General features: G+C 36.9%; 1 protein-coding gene across 2 annotated transcripts in view; it reads left to right on the top strand.

The window, feature by feature from the left end:
* The window catches only part of rnf38 (ring finger protein 38), a 10,339-nt gene extending 344 nt beyond the window's left edge, over positions 1-9,995 (top strand). Inside the window, exons 2-10 of one of the 2 annotated variants that reach the window (XM_077204829.1) lie at positions 821-1,076; positions 3,809-3,988; positions 4,169-4,333; positions 4,746-4,907; positions 6,099-6,205; positions 6,298-6,391; positions 6,489-6,610; positions 6,827-6,926; positions 7,652-9,995. In XM_077204829.1, the coding sequence (XP_077060944.1) occupies positions 821-1,076; positions 3,809-3,988; positions 4,169-4,333; positions 4,746-4,907; positions 6,099-6,205; positions 6,298-6,391; positions 6,489-6,610; positions 6,827-6,926; positions 7,652-7,714 (1,249 nt within the window). In that variant the 3' untranslated portion in view covers positions 7,715-9,995. The remainder of the gene's footprint in view (positions 1-820; positions 1,077-3,808; positions 3,989-4,168; positions 4,334-4,745; positions 4,908-6,098; positions 6,206-6,297; positions 6,392-6,488; positions 6,611-6,826; positions 6,927-7,651) is intronic. The other variant, XM_077204830.1, reaches the window with a different exon arrangement.
* The last annotated feature ends 532 nt before the right edge of the window (positions 9,996-10,527 follow it).

The following is a 10,527-nucleotide window of genomic DNA, read 5'->3' as shown; positions in this document are numbered from 1 at the left end:
GTATGTTGTGTGTTAGTTGACTGCTAATGCTAATTGCTGTCAGCTCATGCTGTGCTGTGACATTTGTCTGGTTTGTCTGTAATCCGTTTTGAAACTGCTTTCAAACAATGCGTTATACTGTATTTTGAATTATATAAATTACTGTGCTGGAAAATTTCTAATTCTGGTGTGAAAGCCCATAATTCTTGTCTTTTCTTTAGTCCCTCATTGAGCAATATAAATACTAGAGTTATTAGAACTGAATAATATAATAATAATTTTTAAATTAAGTATTTAGTGAATGTTAAAGAAGGCTATTTTTGTACAAATAAATATTATTAGATGTATAAATAAACATTTAATACAGCCAGTGGATATATTGATATAATATTATATCTATATTTTTTTCACATCTAGTGAATGTTAAAGAAAGCAATTTTTGTGCAAATAGTTATTAAATGCATAAATAAACATTAAATACAGCCAGTGGATATATTATATTAAACACTGTATCCACTGGCTGTATTGAATGTTTATTTGTTTAATAAAAACTATCTCTACAAAAATAACCTTCTTTAACATTCACTAAATGTAAAAAGAAATAAGGGGAAAAAAAACCTGATATGATATATGATCTATATGATATGAATGTTAATTAAGGCTGTTGTTTTAAAACACAATTTTTATATAAATAAACATTTAGTGCAGCCAATGGATATATTATAATATAAACCTATTACATTTAGTAAAAGTTACTGTTTTTATTTTATTTAAAAAATAACCCTTTTTATATAAGCATTCAGGGCAGACATTATAAATAAATGTGACTCTTTCTGTGCAGTCCTCCAGTGCGGCGTCAGCGTGGCCGACGAGAGCGCCTGTCACGGCACCATCCCCCTCATGGTTCCCCGGGTGGGGGGCAGGATGAAAACTACCGCCACCCTCCTCACCCACATTCTCTTCATCCCTACGGACAGCCTCCATCCCACCCTCCACCCGGCCTCGATGAGCCCCGGGCCTTTCACCCACCCACGCTCTCGCCACGGTTATTGCACCCGCCGCAGCAGGGCGCCATGGTGATGGACCTCCATGAGCAGGTTAGAGGGCTGGGGCAGGAGCTCAGTGTTTCAGTGTTTCAGTGAGATCATAACGGGGCTTAGAGGTGCCCTAATGTGGTTTCTAACTGAGAATATTAGGCAGACTATGATGTCCTATATCCAGTGTTGGGGAAAGTTACTTTGAAAAGTAATCCATTAAAATATTGCGTTACTCCCTTAAAAAGTAACTAATTGCACTACTTAGTTACTTTTTTAGAAAAGTAATGCATTACGTTACTTTTGCGTAACATTATTATTTTTTTTTTACAACAAAAGATATATTTTAGGACAAATGTCATGACCCTTTCACACCAAAATTTAAATAATAAGCCTCAGGTTGAAGGAAATGCAAATTCACAGGTGTATAGTAGAGGGCGCTGCTCAAGCAAACATTTCAGCTGCTGCCATTCTGGATAACGGAAGAATACGATGCAGGAGAAAAATAATATTTATTGGTATTACTTTACCAATAAAAACTAAAAAATCTAGTAATTTTTGCGTATGGTTTCACTGAATCATCGAAGGGCATAAGCCAGGGCTCGACATTAAGCCTTTTCATGTGCTTGTCCTTCGGACAAGTACATTTGTCATTCACTTGTCCGAGTAAAAAGTAGCTTGTCCGGATTTTTTTTTTCTTTGTGTGTTATTTTATTCTGAAGCAATATTCTCATCAGTGTTCAATCAGCTTTGATATTTAAATCGGCATATTGTAATATCTGCACCTTTAAAGGGCATCTCCTCCCCCTATCTTATTAAATGTATGCTTCATATTTCATTTTAAATTCCTAAATTTGATCAATAAATTCAATTATTTAGAATAATAAGACACTATAGCTCTGTTACCCTAGGTAGGGCTCATCAAATTAAACCATTTACACTGAAAAATTACAATTGCATAGAATCATGTTATGAAATTGATTTAAATATACAAATACATAACACTAAACCGCCAGTAGGTGGTGGCAGGCGACCGTCTTAATGAGTGAGTCATTGATTCATTCAATCAAACGATTCGTTCAAACGGCTGATTCATTCAAGTATGAGACAGATGTTTATGAATGGGTCATTGAATCTTTGACTCAACCGATTCGTTCAAAATGCTGAATCATTCAGTGATGAAAACAGGTTAAGTGTTCCTGTGAGATGTGCCGTGGTTCTGCTGTGATTTTTGTTTGGAACTATTTTCGCTGCTGAAACAGAACAAAAACATGCAATATTGCATCTAAAATGTAAGTGACTTAATTTTAACTGTTTATTGAACTGTTGTAGGAAATCAATGTCACATTTTCAGTCGTGATGGTATTCAGGAAAAATAATTGAGGTTGCTTAACATATGTTAAAAATATAAAAACTCCACATTTAGATTTTTTATAGGCAGTATGTTGTTAACTGAGTGTGTGTGTGTGCTACGCTCATTTGCTGTGTGTGCTGTGTGTGTGCTACGCAGATTTCTCCTCGAGAGGCTGCGCGAGCGTCAACAGCGCAACCTTACCGTCAGTAATAGCCTACATTATCCACAATCGATCGCAACTTACAATAAATGTAATAAAATCAGAATCATTCTCTCGGTTTAGTGATGCCCTAGTTATTTGTTTATTTTTGTTATTGATGTTCTATTCAGGCTACTTGTCCGGTCGGGCAAGTAAAATTCTCTTTTACTTGTCCCTTCAAAAAATACACTTGTCCCGGACAAGCGGACAAGCGTTAATGTCGAGCCCTGGCATAAGCAACTACATTGGTCAATAAAGTGAGATTAAATGCGTAAAAAATAATGTATGTTTTAACATATAGCCTATAGTTATTGGAGGTTTGCATAGTATTCTGTTTCTGCATTTCACTGATTTCATTCATTGAGGAATATTGAATATTTTTTGTGTGCAAGGGAGATGATTAAATGCATGCTCACATTTAGTCTAGAACTACAATAACCATCATGTTACACACAACGCCTCTGCACTTCGATTTGTCTCAACATGGGGACGAGAGAGCTGTCAGTCAATAAATGGGAAAACTTGCATTACTTATTTAAAGTTAAAATTTACAACAAAATATCTTTGTTACTTTAAATTAATGTTACTTTACTAGTTACTTGAAAAAGTAATCTGATTACGTAACTCAAGTTACTTGTAATGAGTTACCCCCAACACTGCCTATATCATAACTTTTTTGTGTGTGTGATGCGTACCGCCACATCTCTAGTGGAAATGTGTGTTGTTTTTTCAAATCTCACGTCTGACGCCACTTGTCTCAGTTTCCAGGTCCAAACGATGTCAGATGTCAAAAGCAAACAACAAACAACAAACGGTGCTAATAAACACTCCCGCTATGCTGTAGTACGACCGAAAAATTATTATCATAACCTTTATCTCCATACCGAAATCTCAGATGGCCAGACAGTGCTTCATCTTCTATGAATCGTTAAAATATTGGCGGCTGGGTCACCGTGAGCCCAGAGTCTGTAGTGTACACTGAGTTTTTAAAATCTTAGCTTAAATGTATGATGTGAATAAATGGTGCTCATAAACAGCTGTTAAGATTCTCAATTGAAACAAGTAGTGGCTTGGACCCGAATTAACAAGCAGGTACTGATATCATTTAGCATTATCATTATTGAAGTGGCCATTTTTATGATGGTTGATTTAGAATTCAAACTTATTTGGGACGTTTAACAAAAGTAATGACTCTTTGTATGGATATATATTTATTTGTATTGTTTTTGCATGCGTTTTTAGCTCCCTCAGGGTACGGTGCCGGTATCATATACAGTTTCTCCAGTGCCGCCCCATGGTCTACCCGCTCCCCTCTGCACAGGACAGCATCTCCCAGCATGCTCTTCTCAGCAGCAGGTGCCTGCCTGTTCTGTGGTCTTCAGCGGACAGCAACACTATCCAATCTGTAGCGTACCACCTCCAGTAAGTACATATCAGGGTGTGTAAAGACACATCAATTTTTTTGAGCTCATTTGATTTGTTTGGATATGCTGCCTCCCAGTGGTAGGAAGTTGTTACATTCCTATTTTAATCTCTGAGGGTGCAATCTCCATTTGGAATGGTCACAAAAATAATTTGTCTGTTTGTTTGTTTGACTTGCAGATGTTGCCGGCATGTTCGGTGCAGCATTTGCCAGTGCCGTACGCATTTCCTTCTCTTCTCTCCAGTGATCCACCCTTCCTGCTTCATCCTCCGCATCTGTCACATCATCCGGGCCTCCCCACTCCTGGACAGTTCTTACCCTTCCAGACACAACAGTCTCGATCTGTGAGTATACAATGATTTGGTGCTCAAGAAACATTTTTTTTATTATTATAAATGTTGAAAATGGTTGCGCTGCCTAAAACTGTGTGGAAACTGTGATAATTAATTTTTTCTAGGATTCTTTGATCAATCAAAGAACAGTATTTATTTAAAATATAACATTTTTTTTAGTTATACATGTCTTAAGTGTGTGTTTTTCTTTTTAATGCATCCTTGCTGAATAAAACTACCAATTTCCTTTAAAAAAATGACTGACCTCAAAAAAATGTGCAAATATTTATACTTGTTTTTTTACTATAGTTCTGCTACGCTAAAAAAGATACATTTCAAAGTATATAAAATATTATTGGTGATGTTTAAAGTACACATGCCGACAATCAGAAAATGAATAAATCCTGTCTGTTTTGGTGAATAGCCGCTGCAAAGGATAGAGAATGAGGTGGAGTTGTTGGGGGATCACCTGTCGGTAGGTGGAGGGTTTAACTATCCTCATTCTGGCCATCCTAGTCCTCTGCCCCCTTCCACCCCACTACAGTTCCTCTCCCATGAACCCCTGCACCAGGAGCTCTTTGGTGTGGTGAGTGATCTTCAAGCTTTATCATCTCAGATCAATAGCTGCTTTAAAACTGTCAGGCCAGTGCGAACCTGGGCTAACAACAACATGCCGAGCGGGGGCCAATAGCCTCAGACCTCGAGGCCAAAATCAAACTATGTATCCACTGTCGGGCCACAGCACTGCCATAAATCTTGCCCTTAACACTCCGTAAGAACTACGTCACACAACCCCACCATTTCACCAGCTGACTGACAACCAAGCATGACAGAAGCAAACGTTTGGTCTTTAATTAAAGGCTTAAGACTCCAGCAGCAACCAATGATTTATGATAAAAATGTTACAGGGACAGTCATTTATTAATTTCTGTTAGGAGTGCACATTAATCATTATACCATATTTATTATTATTGCACACAAAAAGAGAAACGTTCCTACTTATTAAGTCGCACCAGCTTCCATTTGTGTGATCAAATGAATGCATAAAACAACTCCATTAAGGCTTTTTAAGTCCAAAAGTTAAAACATTTAGAAAAATATTGATCATGTTTACTCATGAATAAAATGAGAATTTCTACAAATTTTCCACTAAATGATGCAATCCGAGGAGATTTGATCAATCTCTCCCATCTCACAGATACGGTTATCCTATCAGCCAGAGCAACAGAGAGAGCTCACGAGAACAAAGTTAAATGAGTTAACCGGTGCATATTTAATCTATAACATTTGCGGATGCGTAAGTACGGTATCAACAAATGCACAGCCAATATATGCTTTGTATAATTTCTTCAAGCAGTCTCTGGTAATTTCCATATTTGTATTTATTATGACAGTGGTTAGCATAAGTATCCTTTAGCACCATAAATATATTTCTGCCTATTTTTAAAATATATATTTTTTTCTCACAAATAGCTGGTAGCCTAAAATGAAAGCATGTGAAAATGAGCAACAGTGTTGACCCTCTCCTAATTCATACAAACTCCGCCTTTGTTCATAAACACTCCTCAAGCCCCAGTTGGCCCGCTTTGGACAAGAGGTATTCGGCGGGCCAAAAAACCTTGGCCGTTGGCCCAGAGGAAGCCCCGATATTGACAGTGGTAATGCGACTGGACCTGGCACTCACTATAGCACGCACTGTCGCTTGGTTTTGGCCCGACAGTGGAAAAGCGGCTAATGCAATCTAAACAATCTAAAAATGGTTTTGTGTTCTTTCCAGCCGTATCCCCACTTTATGCCTCGGAGAATCACAGGCAGACGCTACCGCTCTCAGCAGGCCGTACCTCCACCTCCGTACCACCCGAGTCTGCTGCCCTACTTCCTGTGAGTTACACATACAAACAGACATCGGAGTATTGCTTTAGAGAAGCAATGAGCTGTAGAAAATGTCACTGTTTTTCTATTTGTTTTTTTTGGTGGTTCAGATCTGTTCTTCCAGTCCAGCCAACAGCAGTGGGTCCCGCCATTAGCTTAGAGCTGGATGTAGATGATGGAGAGGTTGAGAATTATGAGGTGCGAGTCTATTATTATCTCAGGAAACACTTTAGGAATACGTTTTAAGAATACTTTATTCTATTTTACATGTGTATTTGTTCTTATGCTTGACTAGGCTCTGTTAAACCTTGCCGAGCGTCTCGGAGAAGCGAAGCCTAGAGGTTTGACGAAAGCCGATATCGAACAGCTGCCTTCCTACAGATTCAATCCCAGCAACCATCAGTCTGAGCAGACTTTGTGAGTACAATATACAACTTTAAAACTTACGGACTGTTATTTAACTACTTTGTGACCTACATGGAATATTTGTACTTCTAAAAAGAAGAAAAAAAGCCTTTTAAAATACCTAAAATAGACACTTTTTCTTAGATTTGTTTTTAAAAATACATGAACAAAATCGTAATGTTGGAACAGGTTAATTAAAAACATTATGTCCTCCCTCTTTCTCTGCAGGTGTGTAGTGTGCATGTGTGATTTCGAGTCTCGTCAGCTGTTGAGAGTACTGCCCTGTAATCATGAATTCCATGCCAAGTGTGTCGATAAATGGCTCAAGGTAAGCAAGCATGCTAAATTAATTAACTTTATTTATTCATGTTATAATATTAATAATAACAATAATGGCGTCATTGGTATTATATCCTTAAATGATGTAAAGGATCAAATATTTCAGTGGATCTCAACTTTTAACTGAAATGCCTGCATCCAGCACAATATTCAAAGGCTCCCCGATGTAGACTATTTCCAATATTTCTTCTGCTATTATGACAAAGCTGCTTATTCTATTAATGGAAACAAGGAGTATTGATAAATTCAATTATTTAAACATTACGCATTTTTTTAAGAACCTTCAAGAACTTTCATTCAAAAAAAACATTAGTTGTTTGGGGGGGGGTAATTTTAATTTTAAAGTTAATTTTTTAGCGTTGAAATTAAGATCGAGAGTTAGATTGTTTTAATATATTGATCATTTTTAAATCCTTTTTAGTCGTGTCTAAGCGTCCTCGGAGGTTTGCTGAGACCCCCTGTTTGACTGTTTGAGGACACTGTCTTAGCGTGTGGACACATTTATTGTTGTCATTTCAATAGGAATCCACAAAATAGTGAATTTCATCTGCGAGCAAAAGATTTCCCCATGCTGATTTTACAACTGATTCAAGTTGGTCACACGAATTTGCCGCATTGACCAACAGAAAGCTGCTCGTGTGACTTGATATAGACTTGATATGATCTATATGTTTCTTAGACCAATTTGACAATCCGTCCTCCTCTGTCTTCTAGGCTAACAGAACCTGTCCTATTTGCCGAGCAGATGCCTCTGAAGTCCAGCGGGATTCCGAGTGACGCTGCTCACCGAACACACACACATCCACACACATGCATACATGCACACCACTATACACTTCTGTCACTCTCCTACCCCGTTACATTCAATTAACTTCCAAATGCTAAATTACTCCTCACGCACAGATGACTCCTGCAAACGATTTGCAAGAACTTTGAATCAAAAACATTGTTTGATATTCATCTATGAATATCCAACTAGCTGAGACACACACACACACACACACACGTCCCGTTGGTTGTTTGATCACTAATTCTTTTGAGTGGAAGTCCAAAGATTATGGTTCATATTATCATTCTGGTTATGTTCTGGGTCTGATATTTTTTGTTGTTGTTTTTTTTAAATATATAAATATATATAGTTTAGTTCTCCCCTTTGGGAGTGGGTGTTGGTATGTTGCAGTCTTGTGTGAATGAGTGTGTGTATGTGCACTAACATTCCCGGCTATGTGAGCACACCGCGGTGTGGTGGTCTTTACGAAGGTTAATGTTGTGAGCATGGGCTTTTATATTTTACCAACAAATATAGCTATATATAAATATGTATGTATCAATATAGAGGGACAAATTACAAAATTCATACTTTTTTTTTTAATAGGAAAAAAATTGTCTTCAAAAAACGTAACAAAAGATTGCATAAGATTCAAATTATATCTATACATAAAGTGGGGCTTTTGGGTGGGTCTTGCTCAATTATGATTTAGCAGTCTTTTTAGAATTGGAAAACTGTGAGGTGTGTGTGCTTTTGTGTGAAAGAGTGTGTGTATTAAAGAATCAGTTGTTTGTTATTTATCCCATATGTGTGGTACAGAACACTGGCTTGTCACTCTCACTTTTATTCTCGTCTGGGATTGGCTGAGGATGTGCACTGACATGACGTGATTGGTTTTGGAGAGGCAGTGGAATATTCTCAAAGTTCTTAGATGTATCCTGCTGCAATTTGTTTTCTTAAGTTTGTTTTGTTTTGTTTTTTTTGCCACCTGCCACATTTTTCAATATTATTGCAATTTAAAAAACTTAACCATTTAAAGATGTATTCCTAAATCCATATCCAGTCCTGCAGAATGATTGTGTTGACAAATCACCACTTTTCTCATTTAGCACTTAAGGCCTCATTTTGATGGCTGCGTAGACACCGATTAAATCCTGGTATTTACCTTAAGTCTAACATCTCTTAAAACAGCGATTCACCATCTTTTTAAGCCTAAGCTGAATTTAAATTTTTGCCTAGGAAATTAGTTGTATGCCAGTGAACCCTGTAGCATTGTTGCCCACAGTACTCATGAGTTTAGCAAAATTAGCTCAAATTTTGAATTTGGGTCATTTGATTTCGTATACCTTTCATTTAATAATCGGGGACTCAAGGGTATGTGTATACATGCCTTTGCGAAGAGTACCGAGGCTATATCGTATAATTTTGGCTTCTTTAAAAAATAAATTGCACCGATTCTGCAGGACAAAGGGGAGGGCAACACACATACAGACCCCTTATGAATTGTGGCGTTTTAAGTACCTTCCCTTCATTCCCAAAAGGCTCTCCTGGTCTTAGTAAATGGTTTAATTCTTTTCTTTTCAGTTGTTGTTTTGCTCTCTCACTGCCCTCTCTATAAAGTTAGCTGTTCTTTTTTAAAACAGCCTTCCAGTGCACCCACTCATGCAGCCTCCATAAGCCTGTTATAGCCATTCATAGCCATGTGCGTTACTTTATAATGTATGCCTGAGATGCATCATGACCTAGATGGGTGTTTGTATGTGTATGATTGTCATGCACTATCATTATGAATGGATATAACTGCCTCTGTTGTGCATTATGTAGGCTCTATGACTGGTGTAGAAAGTGTCATATGAATTCTGTAATGTAGTCTCAGAGCCTGCAGTGTCTTAATGAGAGATGCCTTTAAAACATTCTCCAGTGTTGTCCGCTTTAGTGTCATAAGTCGAAATCATGGCGACCAGAAAATTATGAATCCTTTATTCTTTTCAAACAACAAATGTGCATTACCTTACTTAACTATTGTCATTCTGTGTTATAGGAGTTTTATTTCTCCCCTGCTTGGTACAATAGCAGTTACCTCAGTTTTACTATTTATGGTTTTTTTTTTTCTTATTCTTTTGCAAAAACCAATAAGAGAGCTTATGAATTCTCTTGTGTTTGTTTATTGGTTGTTTTAATTCTTACCATTAAAAATACAATTGTATCATTTAACATGTTGTAGTTTCATATGTATAATATCTGTAACCAAAATCATTTGAAGGCTTGATATAAAAAAAATTTAACAAACATTTGTACATTTTTTTATGAGATATTACTAGTAATGCTTTACTTAGTATACTGCAAATTTTTTTTCTTCGTCTCTGACCCCAATTCCCAGTCTTTTGGATTGCAAAGGGTGGCTCAGTAATAAATGTATACTTTTCTCTTCCTTGAACTTTTCTGTTTTTCCATTCTTATCTCATCTCTTTATCTCTGTTGTCTTCATTCTCATTGTTAAAATCTTATGGGTTAAATGAATATTTCACCCCCACAATTAAAATTGTCATTTACTCTCATCATATTTTTCCATATCCTGTATGAATTTATACTGTGGAACACAAAAGAAACATTTATAGCAGTATGTCTGCTGTTTTCCATACAATTAAGTGAATACCAATATTTATAGCTACCAATGTATACCAATATTTTAATCCTGCATAATGTATGCAGAAGAGAAGATTCCAAAAGGTTGCAATCTCATTAAAGGTAGCTTTGCAGCATTTCATTTACACCAAACCAAAGTATCTCTGGTTATGTCTGCAATCTTGCTATTGAAAAC

This window comes from Siphateles boraxobius, unplaced genomic scaffold (genome assembly GCF_051911475.1).
Source record: "Siphateles boraxobius isolate OS27281-9 unplaced genomic scaffold, OSU_SipBor_1 119, whole genome shotgun sequence".
Classification (NCBI taxonomy): Eukaryota; Metazoa; Chordata; class Actinopteri; order Cypriniformes; family Leuciscidae; genus Siphateles; species Siphateles boraxobius.
Note: the sequence above shows the minus strand (reverse complement) of the source record. Positions and strands in the feature narration are given on the sequence as shown.